Source organism: Silurus meridionalis, chromosome 27, assembly GCF_014805685.1.
Source record: "Silurus meridionalis isolate SWU-2019-XX chromosome 27, ASM1480568v1, whole genome shotgun sequence".
Classification (NCBI taxonomy): Eukaryota; Metazoa; Chordata; class Actinopteri; order Siluriformes; family Siluridae; genus Silurus; species Silurus meridionalis.
In genome coordinates this window covers 6985045-7005003 of record NC_060910.1, presented here as the reverse complement: position 1 = coordinate 7005003, position 19959 = coordinate 6985045, and the positions used below count along the sequence as shown (strand labels likewise).

Here is a 19959-nt window from a genome sequence, read left to right as displayed (position 1 = left end):
GGGAATTAAAAAATTCTGCTTTAAAAAAAACTATTTGCCAGCCATTCATTAAAAATGCACCTCCGAAATATTCATATACTTTCACTTTTTCAGCAATAACGTATTAATTAAAGAACAGCATCGTTTTTTTTTCCCCTATATTAAATGTTGTGGAACACATGCTAGTAAAAGGCAGCACTAGTTATAACTTACATTAAAAACAGTCAGTCTGTCAAAAGCAATATTTTCTCTTTGCAAAAAAACCCCAAAAACTAGCTATACATTTTGCCAAGAAACAGGAGTCCAAGTGATTCTGTCCTAAAGACTACGATAGTGATAACTATATTAGTAGTATTATTATCATTATTACTACTTTGTAGTAATAGTCCTCATACTAATCTGATTATGTGAAACATCTGACATCCAAGTCCCTGTGTAAGCTGTTACTATAGAAACGAGAGCATATTAGAAAAGCCGCATTAATATAAACCCGGGATTGAATTACAGCGGCATTACAGTCATAACTACTGTAATTGAAAATTAATCAAAACCCTCAAACTAGTCCAAGTGTATGATCAGATTCTCACTTTTTCAATGTTTCCCTCAGGTTTTTAAATCGTCCCTCAGATGACACAGTCTTCTGGAGCTTATCCATGAGTGCTCTTGTCTGTCCAAGGAGACACATACAAATCACAAAGTCAATCCATCAGACACAGGATTACGCTTAATCTGTAATCTCTTCCCAGCAGCTCCACATTTTCACTGAGTTCATCACACATGTTGGTAAAGCCAGCCTCTGACCTGCTTGCTGATTTTAGCCCAGGTTTTTTTCAGCCTATAGATGGCACTGCGGTTCAGGGCAGAGGTGATCTCCAGGACGCCGTTATAGTTGTTCAGACAGCGGCAAATATCAGCCACGGCTACCCATTTCTCTATGGAGCTTGACCTTGAGCCAACATCTGTGTGGCTCATAATCTGTGATGCTACCAGGTTACTCATCTACATAGAGAGAAATGGAAAAAAGTACTATATTATAATACGTACAATACTGCAGATTATAGATGTATTCCCTAAAATTATGTATTGCCCCTACATCATTGAAATGTTGGCTGGTCTTCATGATGTAAGGAGTTCTTTCATTCTTGTCCATCTTCATCCAGCCTTGGCCCAGAAACTCCCTGAGTGAGTACACAAGTAAGACAGCATGGTACACAGTGCCAAAGACAGTGGCTCAAACCAAATCAAAGACAGAAAGACATGTACGTTGTATTTACTCTATAGGAAAATATATTAATTCCACTTTGAACATAACCATTGTCAATCTGGCAACCGCATTAGTGTTCTCAAATGCAGAAACTGTTAATCATTGTTACATACTGAAATTATTGTATACTGTATGTACAATGCACTATGAGTAATAATATAGAAAACCAACACTGTCTACTGTGGATTTACTACAAAGTGGTTGAAACCTCAAATATACAATATATTAATTTGACTTACTCATAAGGGATGCTTCGGAAAATGATGTGGTCTAGAAGTGTGATCTGCTCAGCTATTTCCATTGCTGACAGTGATTCAAAGCACTCTGCCTTTGGGAATTCAGCCTGGCAGAGAAAAACATGTACATTTCACAATAGTCCTGAAATAAAAGCTACTTCAGTAAAAAGTCTGATGCACTTACTTAAGTAACAGGAAAGAAATCTTCCCCAGCCACTTCTTGCTTATACTTACATTTCCCCAAAACGGATAAATATGAATAATGTATGTATAATTTTTATGCTAGCAGGTAGCTAAGGTTAAATAGCTACATATTAATTAAACCAACTGAGTGTCTTGTAATTTTGTAACAGTGACTCAGAATGTGTGATAATTGGGAAGGTTAATGTTAAACATACTGCTTGTCCCACCTTTGCTAATTTGGTTAATATCAAGTCAAATTAATGTTTTATTAAATGAGATCATCTAATTAAAATGTGCCCCTGCCTATTGTCTTTCTGTCTTGATATATATATATATATATATATATATATATATATATATATATATATATATATATATATATATATATATATATATATATATATATATATATATATATATATATATATATATATATATATATATATATATATATATACACACACACACACACACACAAATACATACATATAATTAACATACATATAGCATAAAGTGTATTACACATACCTTTCGATTACCAAAATAAAAGAAAATCTTTTAAACACACACACACACACACACACACACACACACACACACACACACACACACACACACACACACACACAGAGTTTTACATGCTGGGTTTGTAATTAACCAGTGCATTGTGTTTGCTCAGTGTTGCACCAATGCCATCAGAATGATGAACGATAATCATTTTGTTTTGATAACTCTCACAACACTCTGCTGAGAGAAAAAGTGTTGCCTTTTTTTGGCAAATATAAGTGTGTACTGGAAATTGATGCGATTACATAACGCACACATATTTACACATATTTACAGTTATGTCTATTAAGATTGTACAGGAGAGCTTAGCTAGAAGGCATTGAAATGTAGCAGTGAATAAACTGCTTTCAGAGTGATAGAGAGGTGAGGGAATAAGTGCACCGTGCTTCTGCTAGAATTCCCAAAGGGAAGCTTAGTGTTTGCTCTGAGGACAGAAGAAAGCAGCAGCAACAGGCTCTCGGTTGCTGTTTAAAGCCATAAGTACAGCCCTGTTGCTTGGTGAGACATGCTGTTTGAGCTTCTAAATCAGTACTCAAGCCTGATATTGTTTTGCAGTGTGTACCACAGGACGAGTGAAAGCTGGTTTATTCTGTCTGTTTCTCTCTCAGGATTAGAAACTGTAGCTCTTTTGAATTTCATGTAATAATTTGTTTATATTTGGGTCAACAGATTGAGAAAAAAAATGTAGACAATGCAGATGAATGCTCACCATCTGTAGAATGTCCTCTATCTTCAGCTGAGCATCATCCAGGTCATCTTGTGAAAGGGCACTGTGCAAAGAGAGATGAATCAGTCTGTTGTTACCCTGTCCAATTTTAGAAAAATATGCATGATAATGCTGTCAGTAACTAGATAGCTCTAAATAAAAGGTTGTAGATGAAATTGAATCAGTGTGAAAAGTTAAACAATGTCTGAGCCACATGTCAACAGTCACAAAGAAATTCGGATATGTCAGAAAATGTAATTTCATGTAGTGTCAACAGTGTCACAACCCAAAATACATATGAGTTCAAATGGTCAGTAAGCCCCTACTATATTCAGAATGGAGTGGTTGCTTGGTAACCAGTTCACGTGCTGTACTGTGCAAGCATTTCAGTAACTAACCTGTGTCATGATAATACACTGATAGCAAACTATAGTATGCAATGAGAAAAAAACTATTAAACAAACAATGACTTAATATTAAGTTGTAGTGCAAAATGCACAAACTGAGCAATGCATGTATCTCATCAGTTTAAGACTGAGACATTATGCCCATTGGCATCATAGTCATCTCAAGAGATCAAGCTATGCACTGTGAGAAGTGAACAAATGACAAGATTTCTTTTGAAAAGTGTAAAGACGACTTTAGAAACCTATAATATATAATGTATAGTACAATTTAAACTCACTTGAGTATGTTCGCAGTGGCTTTCCTTTCCTGAGGGAGCAGGTCAGGATCTCTCAGCACCTCTTCCAGAAGACACATCACACTCATTTTCAACTCTCTATTCAGCTCAAAGTCCTGTATGACGAAAAGAATGACTATTCATTATTTTTTTCCCAGCCAAATCCGAATTCATTAAGGATTTTCAAATATTTCTGTGTACAAAACAAATTCTTAAAATTTATTTGTATTCACGGTATATAATAGGAATGTTTAAATGGGGTCTTACTGAAGCTGTTTTTGTGTAGGGTTTTCCAACCTTCACATACATGAACAATAGATTGCAGTTATAATAAGACTTTGTGGGATCCACATGCATTTAGATTAAATGTGAGGCAATCTTTGCTTTTGAGTCTACAGTTGCATTATACAGCCACAAATCTGGTTGCCTAACATACAACTCTTTTCAGTGTTTCATGGTTTGCTTCAGCCTGCTTGTCTCGGTTTCCCACATGAATTTCCTTTAGCCTGTATGTACAGTATATACAGTGTATTCAAAGATATACAGATATAAAGTATAACCACAATGTTCTTAACTGTAGTTATAATCATTGGCAATTGGTGTATGATCTACTGCAGTGATTATATATATAAAAGTTGCCCCTAAAAAAAGTCTAAAATGATCGTTTTGCACCTTAATCTCTACCGACCCAAGACCCAGCAGCAAAAACAACTGCAGTGGTTGGAAAGCAACATTTCTGCAGGCTCCTATTCACTATGGTTCTTTCCCTCAGAAACCAGGCTGCGCTGTATAGACGACTGCACTGAGAGAGACAGGCATGATCAGCAGCAAATGGGCACCGTTGATAATTAATAGCGTAGAACTCTTCGCCTCCCATGCTGCTTTCTGCCACTGCATGTCTACAATTATCCTTATTACAGTGCTGCACAGGCACGAGTGATACTACTCACTGTGGCCGCTGCTGTTTTCTCATATTATGTTCTTTCTGGGCTTTTAGATTAATAGGTTAGCGGTTAGCATCCTTTTATTGCTTTCCAAGACCAATTCGTGGATGTCAGGGAGACAAAAGAAAGAGAGAGCAGACCTTTCATCAACATGCTCTTTAAAGACTAGCTCCCTTTTTAAACGTCTCTTTCCTATCCCACCCCACCGTCCAATTCACTCTGAACTGCACCACTCACCTATTAAACAGGAAAGGTCAGTTTTAACAAGCGCTCTCTAGATCAGTTTACCACATCCGCTTTGGCATAATTCGACAAAAGGGTACAACAGATCAATGCAATTAGCCTTCAGTGTCTCTCCAAAAGGTTTGCAGGGCTCGACAAAAAAAAAGGCCAGAACTATTTGAAAAACGCTGTCCAGAAAAGAGAGCGTGTGTTCGCTCATTTGTGTGCCACTAATTACCGAAGAGGATCATAAGGCTGATTTGGCTCAGTAAAAGCTGTGAACATTAGTGCTGTAATATCCCACAGATGGAGACATGTGAGATGGGGTGGCAGGCAGAGCAAAGTTTATGAGGAAGCAATGCCCAATAAGATTACACATCAATTGGATGGTGATGGCTGGCTCCAGGATATTCACAAACACACACAAAGTGAAAGAAAACTAAGTGTACCCATAATAAAGAACTCATGCCTGCCAAAAGGGCCAATTCCCTATTCAGTCTATTAACCACTCTGCAGATTTAAAACAAGATAAACAACATTAGCTAACAGCACATTCAGCAGTAATGTAGATAATTTATACTCTCATTCAGGAAACACTTAATGTCAAAGCAAAGATATAAACTCAGACCCAATTCACTGTTTTCATTTCACAAGAAAACAAAATCATTTTATATTGTTTTTTTTCCCCCTACTGCAACTTTTACAACCTGTAAGCTACTTGATGGTTTAAGGGCACAGACTGACAATCCACATTCATCAGTTGGTTGCAGGGTGACTGCACACATGTAAGGAGATAATATCTAAGATGCAAAAAGGCAATACAGCTCCAAGTCATATGGAGGAACCTAATATTGCACAGTTCATAAGTGTTTTAAAGGAATAAATATCATATCAATATCAGGTGACTTCATTCTTCATTTTCATTGTGTGCTGAAGTCAAATGTTATTTCCAATGCCTAAGAAACCCCAATTTTTTCCTTGTAAATCAGTTAATCTTGTCTTACTTTCTAAATAAACTCTTCATTGTGGAAATAAATAGACAATTATAGACTATAAACAGCTGCTTCCACTGTTGCTGTGGTGTCCCTACAGCTTCATTTATACATACCGTATTTATTTATACATATCACAGATACATATTTCTACATATTACAATTAAAAAGGAGCCATAACCTATATATCATACTGTAATGATAAGACAGGCCAGGTCATTATAGTGCGGTCCTGCAGAGGTTAAGCAGGTTGTGTACATATCACGCTGATCACACCTGGGAGTGTTTGGAAACCCAGTGGCGTAGGACATTCAGAACCCGGTTAGTGGCTGCTCTCCGGATGATGAACTCTTTGTCACACATTCTCTCCGAGTTGTTAAAAACTAGAAATAAAAGGTATGCAGTTAATTTCTGTACTTATAATCTTAACAAGTCACAAAATATTGCACAAAAGTAAAGTATCTAACTGTGAACAGCAGCACTGTTGTAAATGTAAGAACTTATGGGAAATGTGTTTCTAGGAAGGATGAATTGAAGGATGAATTATACGTTAGCTTCCAGATATACATCAAGCTCATTATGAAGCAGATTTTCTATTCCAGATTTTCTATTTACAATTAAAGCATAGTGAAATAATTTCAAGAATCCAAGTTGGAGAACAAAAAAACAAAAACTGCAGTAACTGCTTGACATTAGCGAATCTTTCTTATTTTTTATTTTTTATCGCAGGACCTTGTTGTAATATGGCATTATGTAGATTTAAGGTGTGATTTAATTGGGATCAGATGATATTCTTGGGAGTTTATGTATGTATATATGTATGTATATATCTATATAATGCCCTTTAGATTTCTTTCACATTTTGAAAATATCTTACTGTTGTATTATTGTTGCTTGTGATGTCTATGTACCTGGAGGGCTGCTGTGGCCAGCAGCAGCTGTTGCAATAGCAAAGGCTGAAGCAGGAGACACTGAACAACGGGAGTTCTCTGCTGCTGGGACTGTAAGAAAAAGGTAAACATGAAAATACAGAAAAAGACACCAGTAACATAAAGAAGACTGGTTACATGTTAAAGCAATGTCAAATAAACCAACACAAGGTGCTCTTGACTTACGCAAAGAATGTCAGATTATCAGTGTTGCCAATTGTTTACATAAATGAATATGGAATAAAAGGCATGTTGGGAAATTTGCCTCTCTTGGTTAACCAGGTGTTCCCTGTGGGAAAGTGGCTATATGGAAATGGCTTGACAGTGGAAAATATTCTCCACAATGCATGTAAAGAAATACAGCAAAGGCCATATAATGGGCATATAATGTAATAAACAATGCATTTTATTTCAATGGTTTTATGATTAGGTTGCTTCCCAGGGGTACCAGGATTCGCAACTCCATCCGCAATGTCTTATTTATTGCCATGTTCTCATTACTAATGGATACACATTAAAAGATTACTATTGTTACCATTGAACATGTGAGTGTGTAACCATATGAAAATCGCTTGACAGTTGACATTTTTCTGCACAGTGCATGTAAAGAAATAACACAATTTCCAGTGGGGAAATAAAGTGTATTAGTGTGAAATATCAAGTATTATCAAAACTGCATAGATGAAGTAAAACAACAGTTCCCTTTTCTAACACATGATACCTTTATATGTGTAAATGAATACAAAAAGATTTAAAAGCTTTCTGATAATACCTGACAATGGTTTTGCAGTGCTTTTCCTGATGCAGAATAAAGAAAGAGGAACACTAAACAGTATATGCATAGGGATTTCACTGGCTGATAACTACACTGAAATGGATAAAACCGCAGCCTGGTTGCCAAGAACAAGCCATTTTCATGTCTAGGCTATAAACCTTTATACTATTATAAACCTTAGAAATAGACTTTATTCATCCTGGCATTTGCAAAACTTTTTATTTGTTAGGTAGGAAACATTATATTGCACATCCCGCTGATTAACCTTGATATTATAACTATATGGCATTCTGCTCATTCCAAATACCACCAGCTGGAGGGAGGGATTATTACAATTACAAGGATTTGCAAAGTGTCAGATTTTATACTTCACGGTGGACCTATTACATTTTTTTTCTGTCTTTAGACCAAAATGTGCCTCTTTGTTTTGGTTTTTTACAACATTTGGTCGAAATGTTCTCTTGGCATTCCGGTTGATAACTACAAACTTATCTAATGTTAGCTTAATAAAATACTGATCACATTTAGGAACTGAAAAAATCTTCGTTTAAAGTGACAAAATGTGAGAGAGTGGCATCAATTAAGAAAGAAATGAGCTTTCCAGGGTGTCTGTTAATATCATTGTGTTCCGCAAATGGTTTTTGCATATGGATTCTAGATACTCAAAAGTCCTGGACTTCTTTGTCGTGTTTTTTGTTTTATGATGCACCAAATGTTTTCAAATAGTGAAAGTTCTTAACTGGAAGCAGCCATTAACAACGCAGCCATTAAATTGAAAATTACCCTATTTATTCTTTAAAATGGTACATTTTCTCAGTTTAATCAGTTGATAAATGTTTCTGTTATATTGTAAATAAAATATGAAATTATGGGTTTACTAGAGACCTGGTAACTTAACACACATTAATTAAAATGCAATGACGATTTTTGTTAAACATTTGAACTTTTGTGTGCTTTCTTTTTGCCAAATTCTGCTTTCCTTATTAGTCCACTCACTCAACCGTTCACGCAGACACATACCGTAATTTCTAGGACTATAAAGCGCACCCTTATATAAGCCGCACCCACTGAATTTGACAAAGAATTTTATTTTTAACATAAATAAGCTGCACCTGTCTACACTGAAACTAATGAACTTTACACAGGCTTTAACGAAAGACACTAAATGCAATATGTCGGCTTCTATTAGGAGCATAGCGGTATTTTGGGAATAGCCTGAAACTGCATTCTTCCGCTATTACTGCGTGTGTGTAAGACTGAGGATTATGTCCTTATTATTTTCTGATGCTCATTTCTAAGTTTCTTTGACTAACCCATAACGCTGTTGCCAAGAAAAATAAAAATCCATAAATTAGCCGCTTCATTGTTTAAGCCGCGGGTTTCAAAATGTGGGAAAAAAGTAGCGGCTTATAGTCCGAAAAATAAGGTACATGCATACAGCATAAACATAAATAAAGGGCAGTGTTACCTCCAGGACCTCTGAAGCGCATGTGTCGTGGTGTAGAAGGCGATCTGCAGGGGGAGAGATCTCCAGCTTCACTGCCTTGAGGGGACTCAGGGATAATGGACTTATCCATTGAGGCTGATTCTAGAACAGCTAGTGGCAGAAAAAAACATTTATACTTTCCCTCACAACAGAATAACACACACAAACACATACATATACACACACACACACACACACACACACACGCACACACACACACGCACACACACACACACACACACACACACACACATACACACACCTGATGTAAAGCATGCACTTGAAGGGTGACATCTGACTGCATGGGCCAGTTGCAGAGTTAATTAGAGGCAGACAAGAAAACAAGGGGAAACAAAGATCACACTTTAGACCTGCAAGAACACAATTTTCACAAAGATGTCACTCTAAAAATAGGAGCCTTGTATAGCATCGGCATTTAGTGCGAATGTATGAATTTTCTGAACTCACTGCTCTTCTAGTTTTGTATCTGCAGCATCTAAACCTCACAGTGATTAGGCAAAGCTGATGAACTGGCAAGGCATCTCACCACAAAGGGCAAAAAAGTTTGACATCAAAACTACAGAATGACAGAAAACCAGAACCAATTCCACTGAAGATTGACTCAACAGATTTACTGCTGATGTGTGCCAAATTGGCTTATCAGTATCTTTTTCCACACTTTGATCCACACAAAACCAATTTCCCCACTTCCATTTCCACAGATAACAAAACACACCATCACAAGACAGTTGAAAGGAGAAAGCAGATTATTGGATGGTTACTTTGCATCTTTAAAAAAAAAAATCGATGAACCGGGAAATGAGGACGGTAGATCAGCAAGAGACCCTGTGAATTCTCAGATGTTGCGCTAAAGCCATGCCTTAGTGCTAATGGCGTTCACTAACACCCACCTCTCTGTCAAAAGTAGAAACAAAAATACAACAAAAAAAATACAGGCCTATTATTGCATTCTGTGCAGAAGTAAATTGAAAGCTGTTAGCTGGGTTAAGTTTGGGAACTCCACAGGAGGCCGAGTCAGAACGATCCGGTCTTTGCAGGCAATACAAAATGAAGAGAAAATTTGGAGATCAGCATACATAACCTATGAATATGCTGACAAAGCTGAGCACTAGAGGACATGACATTTCATTCCATTATTTTGTGAATTAAAGGACAAACGGATGATATGCCATGCTGATCTTTTGCAACCAGCAGGCAACAGAAAAGTCTTAATGTAGATTACTTCGTTAACCAAACAGCTTAGGAAATTCTGTTTTGCATTAGGAAGTGCAGAGTACTTGCACATTGCTCAATACTTTGGTTTACAAGGAGTTAGTGATATATAAAATAATGGATTTGACTAAACACATTCATTTAGAAAAGCTATTAAAGACGCAGGATTCCGTATCACATAAAAGGAACCATGCTTCAGGGAAAAAGAAAAACAAATAGCAACTTTATTTTGGCATTAGTTGTGGCTTTTAAAGTGCTTTGTTTTCTTCGAAGCAGTCGGATGTAAAGATGTTTAGGTCATACTTTAGCCAAAGGGGAAGCAAAAGTGGAATCGCTTTTAAATAAAATAACCAAGGTGCCAAAAAAGGTTCTTAGAAGAATCATTTTTGGATCCCTAAAGGACCATTTTTAGTTTTTCTTTCCAGCCCATGGTCTCTTAATTCATTTAATGTTGTTGCAACAATAAACATGATCATTTTTCCACTACTATGGTGCTTCCACATAATGGTAACAGTGATGGTAGGAAATTTATAAGAGATTAGAATGAGAGGTGTGGTTGGGGGGAATATCTAATAAACGCTGATTCATTCCCTTTCATGAAGCAAATGTTTGCCAGAGGCATCATGATATATGATATAGCTCTCTGTTATAGATTTCACATTGATCGTTTTATCGGTAGAAAAATAAAACCCTGTTGCACCCTGTGGCTTCTGTTGCATGCAAACCCTCTGTTTATTGCTATAATAGTGTAGTGTTTACACTGTCATAGTATATAAACCTGGTGAAACCGTTCATCTGCAATAAAGCAATCAATCCGGTGAAAACTGATATGATGTGGTATATGCTTGAGGAACTATTAAAATACAGGCCTTACATGACTTGACCATGTCCTACCGTCTGGACAAGCAACAAATAAGCATTCTCACCCCTCCGAAAGCTACGGCGCAGTTTTCCAGAGAGCGCGTCGATGCGTGGTTGGTCTGCATTCTCATCATTGGCACCAGGGCTTTGCTCAGGTGAAGGATCCTCAGGAGACTTGATGTTGGAAGGAGGAGGCGAGGTGCAGGGGTTAGCTGAGGTGGGGCTGTTAGTGGCGGAGTAGGACACGGGGTTGGACAAGTCCAGTGCAGCCACCCTGGAGCTAAGCGGAGAGTTGAGGGAGAGCTTACGAGCTCGCACTGGAGAGGAAGTGCGTGAGGGGATCGAGAGAGGAGGAGGGGAGGAAAACTTCCTGCACAGGCGAGGAGATTTCTCATTGGGATGCTCACTGCCTGTGCTGCTTGAACGGTTGTTCTGGTTGGTAGCGAAGAAAAGCTCCAGGGACCTGAGTTTGAGAGAACATATGTGACAGTGTAAGGCAGAGGGTATGCTTCCTGCCAGAATAGGGAGAAGAAACATTTATTTATCTTTGACTGGAGAAAAGAGGGAACAAAAATATAAGATGAGTGCATTTGTGTACCGATAAAAAGTGTTATCAGAAAGAAAAAAAACAATAGGCCTGGGTAAAATTAAATGAAAAAGGATTATGGGGTTGAAAAACTAAAAGACTGTCTGGCAGACATGGATTAAGCAAAGACACTTCACGTTTACTGATCGGGTGATTTAGTGATTCGTTCAGAAAATGGCCTTCTAAGTCTCAGGGATTGCCAAGGAGTTCATTTGGGGTGATTTTATGAAAGTAATAAAAAATCACAATCGAGCACACATGATTGGAATTATAGACCAGATAATAAAAAAAGAGCAGGGTACAAATTTGGAGAGAAAATAAAAGATGGAGAGAAAAATGTTTTTCACACAAAGATTATTGACTACTCAAGAGCTCTCCTAAATTAATTTTTCCTTCAAATCTGTACATGGAACTACTTCTGTTCTGTGCAAGTTCATACACACAAATACACATGCATGATCTCATAAAATGTAAATGAGCATGACGTCTCTTAGTGGTTGCACGCGATGCTTCGGGCAATGTACATTTCCATTTCCTGTGTAGCAGACTTTACTGTAAAGTATTCCTTGCTTTGAGAAATCATCTTTGACATCAGCACTTGTTTTTTTGTGTGACTAACATAAAGATGATTTCATATTCTCTTTAGATTTTTAAATTATTGTAATAATTGTTCAATCACTGTTTATACAGTATTTGGATATGAAAAATAATGACTAGCTTCATAATAGCAGTTTTTCTAGTTACATGTAAAACATGATGACATGTGCAGTTCCTCATAAGCCATTTCCAGGTGGACAAAAGAGTTGTTCAAGCTGTGAAAAGTGATTCTTACTATTCTTACCAGTGAGATACAGCCATATAACACTGATAAGTGCAATCAGTGAATTAATCAAACACATAATAATGCCTGTAATCTATCTATTTATCTCTAGAATAATAGTAGTATGCATAAACTAAAAAGAGAGAGAGAGAGAGAGAGAGAGAGAGAGAGAGAGAGAGAGAGAGAGAGAGATGGATGCTTAATATGTAATGTTACTTTGATTGGTCCATGGCTATCTTCCTCATCTTCAAGCTGTAATCAGGACAGAAGGATGTGATGGACAAACGATCAAATGAGGGATACTGGATCCTGTATGATGATAGATTATGGAGGGCAATGAGGGACATGAAACACAATGACAAAACACAAAGCACAATTGATAAAATTAAATATGAAACTACAATCTTTAACTATTTCATTTTTTTGTTAAATAATTGTAGCTGAATAATATTATGTGATATAATTATATGATATAATGTTATATGTGTAATAGGATATAGAAATAGGATATAAAAATAAGATTTGGAAGTGACTTATTTTTCTGTATTCATCATTGAATTGTATTGAAAACAATTCAGCCAGTTATATTACTGTGAGCAGGAAGTAGTGTGAAATAGCTTCTGTTTTTTTTTACATGTAAGCTTAGTAATATTAATATCAACTGGATTGTTTGAAATGTACAAAATGGAACAAGAAACAACAAAACACTGCACAAACGACAAGTGACATCAGACACGGATTTATATTAAACATTTCGAGTGTTTCTATTATAAATGGGAAAAAAAGAATAGAGGCAATTTACTGATGTTTCAAATCAAAGTGGAAAAACTTGTGTGAATAATCTACCATTTCGTATCATGTCAATTTTTGGTAAATGTTTGCATACAATTTATACAATATATATTTTCAAACTGAAGTAGAGATACGGTAATTGTTTAATTGTTGGTTAAGATGACACTTAAAAACAAAAGAAACAAAAGGCTTCAGTAGTTTTTCAAGCAACATACAATACTGACTTTCTTGATCATACATCCATTTAAAATTTGCTTAATTATCATTGTTAGCTTGTAATTTAAGTTTTATATGTATATGAGTGTTTGTAATGTAATTGTTAGTGTTGGTAACATCAGTCAAGGCAATATACTTCCAAGTGTGTTAATATTTAGTATAACAGCACTGGTACATGTCATTGTTTGCATCACCCTGTTTGTCTGTGTTCATTCTGTATTTTGTAACTCTCTATCTAACTCTGATTTCGGAAACTATTTTCTTAAATATGACCATATCACAGTCATGGTGATTTTCTGTACGACAGCACTCAAGCTTGTGCTTCCTTAATTATATGATTTTAGATATTATACAGTAATTTCTACTTCCTGATATTCATTTCTGCGTTACAACCTCCTCCCTCTACTCCAGTAGGAAAAAATAAAGCATGTTGCCTGATTCTTGTCATCTTGTCTGCCTTTTGTCATTCTAAATCACCTGACAGGTATGGAGGTGAAGGGCTTCTTATAGATGTCAGCCAGCTTGTCCATGACCACAGCAGCAGAGGTAAAGATGCGATACGTGTGCAGGAAGGTGTTAAGGAAGTCGATAGATAGGAAGCGCAGGTCTGTCAGCCTCTCCAGCAGCCGCTCCACGCTGGCGTAGCGGATCTGGGGAACCTTGCAGGAGTTGAGCGTCTTGCTGAAGCAAATGTCAACATCGTCTTTATGGAGACGTGCATCAGATCTGATTAGGAGCATACAGCAAAGCAGCCTCATGAGCTAAAGCCAGCATGTGCTTAGAGATGCAATGAAAAGTGGAAAAATGTGATGTTGGGATTTAACACAGTCAGTGACTTGTATGTGGGACAAAAAAAAAATTCACAAAGGACGTACATTCAACACACACACTTAGTGATGATAGGCTGAATGTAAAGAACACAGAAAGACCACAAAGGCAGGGGCAGGAGAATTGCCTAAAAGCAGGCAGCACACACAAATACACGGATTCACACAAACACACTGTACACACACAGACAAATATGCAGGTACACACGATGTGGCTTACTTTATCATGTGTGGCACAGTGACTTTGGAGTTCTCTTCAAACACACTGGTCATCAGGCCGTTACAGCGGATGTTATCAATACACTGCACATCACACGAGATACAAGAAGGAAACGTTATACTTTGTACTACATTTAGTTGAAGCCAATAAACAATCTCTTTGTGCTGTAATTTTATTTACACAGAGGGCCGAGGACGTATTGAGCCAGTGAAGCCTTGTGAACTTTTCTAATAAAGTCTGAAATGTAAACAAAACCTTTAAGTTTTATCCCAAGGATTATGTTTGGCTGCAATGTGTTGTTCAACATTACTGCTTTTCTAAGACCTCTTATAAAAAATGGATCTTGTTTTTACTGTCATTTCGTGTTGTCATTTTATATCATTAGGCTTACTATTAGCCTTCAAATAACCCAATACTGAATGAAACAAGATCCCAATAGAAGCTTTGTTGCTGCATTCTGCTAGCATGGTTTGTCTGCACGTGTCCCTTCTAAATATCCTTCTACATTAAGTCAAAGTGTTTCCGACTGATCAGCTTTATCCCATGATGAAAAAGATGGGAATTTCTATGCAGATGGGGATGGACTTCTCCAGGATGACTCCATCCCTATCAATAGAGCATGAGGGTTCACTAAATGGTTTGATGAACATGAAAATGATGTATACTGTATGTTACTCATCCCAGTTGAGCTTACATCTACAAAAAGATTAAGTGAATAAGTCCTTTTATGGGCATCATTTGTTTCTGCTTAAACTTACACAATTTCATTCCTTACTCAGAAACAGAACTGAGAAATGCTAAATAAAGATTAAATAATAGGTACTTATACCTTAAGTGTTGTATAATGCTTGAAAAAGTTTTAAATAAGTGCTGGATTAATAAAAAGTTAACATAAGTGGTTAGATTTTTACTCATCTCTTTTACCTGGCTGATGTCACTGGTCCAGGCTGCTTTCTCCTGGCGTGATGGAGCCAGAAGTACCACTGTAAATGCAGGAGCATCTGCAGGTTCCACCACAATCTTAAAGTCCAAATGGCCAAACACCTGCCCTGAGGTCTTAGCTGTGAAACATAAACCAGCTCACACATGGACATCCAGTAAACATTCAATTGCACATAATGACACATTTCTATAGAATCTACAGTATTTCAGCATTGCAATTTTTTATCATGTATATATAATTACATTACAAAGACGACCAGTGAAAAGCTTCTGTACAAATATAAGTCATTGTAAAAGCTTATACTTCATTCAGGCACTAGATTATTTTAGTGACTTTGAATCGCCAAATGAACCACAAGCATATCTTTGCCAACCTACTGGACAAATAATGGCATCCACCTAATGAACCCTATGGGATTGTTCTCATTATCTTTGACAGGAACATCACTAGATGGTCATAAACCATTCAAATGGGCATTCCAGCCCGACCTTCAGAGGAACTAATGGATGTGTATGATGATAGCATTGATCCATGTGACATTTACAAGAGCTGGTTTGGGCTCCATCTTTAGGCCTGCTTTTGGCAGTTAATTAACCTGGGACAAAATATGGAACGCATTAGCAGCTTCATGTCATCAAGCCATGTGGGTCAGAGGAGGAAGTTAATGGGCCAAGAGGAGAACTCACCGTCTTCATCATTGGCGTCGGGTTCCTCGATCAGCGTGCACTCGATCAGGGACAGAACGCCACCTTGCTGCAATGATTACAGCATGTCATTAAATATGAATAGTACTCCTATCATCATGCATCCATGCATGTGTCAAAGGAATCAGATCAGTAAAAATCAGTAAGATGAACAATAATATTCTGAGAGCAAGGATCCTAACTGCTCCTGACTGCTCAGCTGTTTGATGAATGAATTATTTGATGAATTAATCCCTCTGGATAAGGATGTCTTCCAAATGCCTTCCAAATGTAAATATTATCCTCTCATGGAACAATTCATGGTGTTGCTTACTTTGTGCAGTTTTTTTTAAAACTTCTATGTTTGTGTTTCTCTTTTAAGATTATTAATAGCATAATCAAAAGAGAAAACATTAAGAAATTAATGAAAAAATGCTAAAAATATTCAAATGTGACGATAGAGAAAAGATTCAATGTTTAGACTCAAGGTGGAAAGTCTAGCAATACTCCATTGACAAAAGACAAAAATTGAAGTTGTGAGTATAATGATAAAAAATAAACATATGGAAATAGATACTAGATATAAGTAAACATGAAAAGATATATAAAAACATGAAAAAGCATAGTTCATGAAAATAACATATCAATCCCAATAATTTTTTTCCCATGTCAAATGAAACGGGGTGGTATGTTGTGTCCATGTGATTTAATGTGAAAGTTGTATATTACTTAATTAATTCACAATCTAACAGGTTTTTTTCAGAATTTCCTGCAGAAATGGCATGATAAAACGGGTATACACCTTTGTTTGCTTATCATTTTAAATGTGCCTGTAATTTAAATTGAGCTCTGCTCCACAAAGATTCACACCTTTTTTTTTCTGAACTATAACTGGTATCTCTTGGCTCCAGTAATAATAATACCATCTCAGAATTCACAGTTAAAGCTGAAACAGCAGATTTGCCAATTGCTATAATTTTTAATATTTGAAATATAGACTGTGTGCTCACTATAGACAGATGGAATGAAATAAAACAGTGTTAGATTGTGGGCTGGAGAATAAAAAAAAAAACATGCATGTTATATGTGTTTATATCCCTGACATGAGAATCAGAATAGTCAAGTCAAGCATTTTAAAGATTCTGTAAGGAAACCATAACTGACCTTTCAGTGACATAAATACAAAAGAACAGAAAAATTTTCTCTCATGTTCAGCTGAACAGCTGCTTAACTTTAAAAAATGTACAAAAAAGAGGTGTGTGTGTGTGTGTGTGTGTGTGTGTGTGTGTGTGTGTGTGTGTGTGACTAACTTTGAGCAGGTGCAGCTTGCCTCCTGAGCTACGGGTACAGATGAGGAAATGCTTGGTGAACAGAAAGCACTGCCTGTCTCCTTCTTTCTTCAGGGAGAGAGAACCTAGTCGAACTTTGCTGAGCTTCCCCCTCTCCACTGAAGGTAGTTGGATCAAAGATCCTGAGACGGAAAAGCAGAGAGTCAGAGAGCATGAAGAAGCACAAGAAATGTATGCTCTTTTTGTTCTCTCAGAGACAAAGCTCAAAAACACACACTATCAGAATTCTGTATTTGTATGTAAACCACAGAAAGTGTATTTATTTTTAGAAACAAGATTAAAAAACTTGTTTGTGCAGCAAAAGCATCATCTTTGGAGCTTCCTTAACTGGCAACCATTAATGTTTCCTTGTAACTGTATACTTCCTGTATGACTGCTAAAAATGGTCGACAGTGTCAGCAACAAATTGATGGAACTGAATTAATCTTAATATTCAGCAAGTCATCAAACTGTAAATAAAGTACATATACGCCTACCGATTCATTCCAATCAGGAGGAAATGTAACACTATATTAAAATATTGGTAGGTAGAAAAATTATAAATATGAATGAAAGTCTGAGCATTCTCAAAAAATAAAAAGAATGAACAGTGAATTTTAAAAATCCTTTATGACTACACGGAACAATCACTGTGAAAATATTCCTTTTTCTAATTAGCTTTTGTCACATCCCATGTCTAGTCAATGGTTTATTTCCCGAATGTGTGTACCTGTTCTTAGTTCTGTCCTTGATTAAACGGGCTATTCATATCCTTCTGTTACTTTTCTACTTGCTTATATGTGTTTCCAAATCCATGTCTTCCTTTGTTTCCTGAATTGTGCTATTCAGAATTTTTCCTCTCTATTATGATTATGAAACAAACAAAATTAATTTTAAGTAATTGCATTTTACAGCTATAACCTGAAAGGTGTTGAATTGCAATTAAAAAATATAAATGACAATCCATCCATCCATATTTTCTATATTGTTTATCTGTTTATCTTAAACAGAGTCACAGGTAGACTGGAGACTGGTAAAATCTTGGGTGGGCTGCCAAATCATCCCAACTCATCAGTCACACACAACAAACAATCTGGAGATGCCAATCATGCAACAAAACATGTCGGGAGAAGGAATCCAGAATACTTTGGAGGTAAAGACTTTCCAAGCACTCTTTAAAATCTTAATTTGTATAATTTGTATGTATATCACAACCAAGCATTCTTGCCCATTTGCTCAAACAAGTTATTTTTGGATTTCATAAAAATAAAAGTATTCTCCAGCCTTCACATTTTATCATATAGAGTCTAAATCAGAATGTTCTAGCAACATGAACTGGACCACTGTTTTGATGGACGTGTGTGTGGACAGTGAAGAGGATGAGACAGGAATTTCTGCCATAGCGAGAAAGTTACAGTAAATTTATATAAAACACTTTGTGTTGTGTCAGTCTTTTAGGTTTGCATGAATCTGACAAGCAGTGGAGTAGAGCTGTATCTGTATAAACGTATGTCCTTTGAATCTCCTGTCACTTTGTCAGTTAGGTCTTAACAGTGGTTTATAGTGAAACCTAAGCAGGCTGACAGTTGCAAGAAAAATTGATTTTCATTTGAATGAAGGTAACAGATCAGTGGTGGTCTGAAAATGTCTCTGCTATCTAAATGCCATCTAAAGCCTTTTTCTCTTCAGTGAGAAAAGTAACGTGAGCTCACAAGTTCTAATAAAGCTTGCCATGCTCATATACTGCACTGGCCATTAACCAAGCACAAGATTTCTTTAGAATCTAACTTGTATTTTCTAACATGTCTGTGCTGTCCATGATTATGTGCTTTAGTATGATTTGTTAGGGGAGATGATCCTAATAGTGATCAACCATAACCATATGTTTGTCAAAGAGCCAGTAAGTGCATATTTGTAGATGTGGAGATGCATGAGATGATGCAATAGGTTGTCCTAAAAAGCCCCTTCTATGACTGCACTGTAAATTATCCAACACCATATTACACAATACTGAATCCACAAGTACTCCTGCAAAACATCAAAAGATTTTTCTTCTCAATACATACAGCGGTCATGGTCAGTATGTAATAAATCCACCATATTGTAGAAATTAGAAAATTATTTTCGTACCTGCACTAAAACCTAAGATGGGAAGCAATGTGAAAAATTTTCGGACATTAAGAATTCATTATTCAACAAATAGCTCCTGACTCTACTATAAGAAACATAAATATGTATATATTGAGCAAGAAAAGCTTTACTCACTTGTTGACCACATATTCCTTGCTTACAAAGTAACTAATATGCCTGAATAATTAAAAATTGCCTTTAAATGCTAACAAATTATAAGATTTGTGGATAAAAATTAGACAGGGTGTTTGGATGATTTAGAAATTGGGAAGAAATGTGGATAAAAATAAAAAAGGATAATTTTCATAATAAAAACTTGATATGAACACAGATGGCCAGGATAAAACCTTTACTA

General features: G+C 36.4%; 1 protein-coding gene across 4 annotated transcripts in view; it reads right to left on the bottom strand.

Moving 5' to 3' along the window:
* rasgrf2b (Ras protein-specific guanine nucleotide-releasing factor 2b) overlaps positions 1-19959 on the bottom strand; it is a 59398-nt gene that overhangs the window by 3000 nt on the left and 36439 nt on the right. Inside the window, exons 10-26 of one of the 4 annotated variants that reach the window (XM_046842056.1) lie at positions 17457-17617; positions 16150-16216; positions 15445-15581; positions 14521-14603; positions 13951-14199; positions 12682-12774; positions 11125-11522; positions 9228-9263; positions 8948-9076; positions 6687-6776; positions 6052-6158; positions 3621-3733; positions 2939-2999; positions 1483-1586; positions 1073-1157; positions 781-978; positions 567-646 (exon numbers count right to left, since the gene is read on the bottom strand). In XM_046842056.1, coding sequence (XP_046698012.1) covers positions 567-646; positions 781-978; positions 1073-1157; positions 1483-1586; positions 2939-2999; positions 3621-3733; positions 6052-6158; positions 6687-6776; positions 8948-9076; positions 9228-9263; positions 11125-11522; positions 12682-12774; positions 13951-14199; positions 14521-14603; positions 15445-15581; positions 16150-16216; positions 17457-17617 — 2191 coding nt within the window. The remainder of the gene's footprint in view (positions 1-566; positions 647-780; positions 979-1072; positions 1158-1482; positions 1587-2938; positions 3000-3620; positions 3734-6051; positions 6159-6686; positions 6777-8947; positions 9077-9227; positions 9264-11124; positions 11523-12681; positions 12775-13950; positions 14200-14520; positions 14604-15444; positions 15582-16149; positions 16217-17456; positions 17618-19959) is intronic. The other 3 variants (XM_046842058.1, XM_046842059.1, XM_046842060.1) reach the window with 3 other exon arrangements.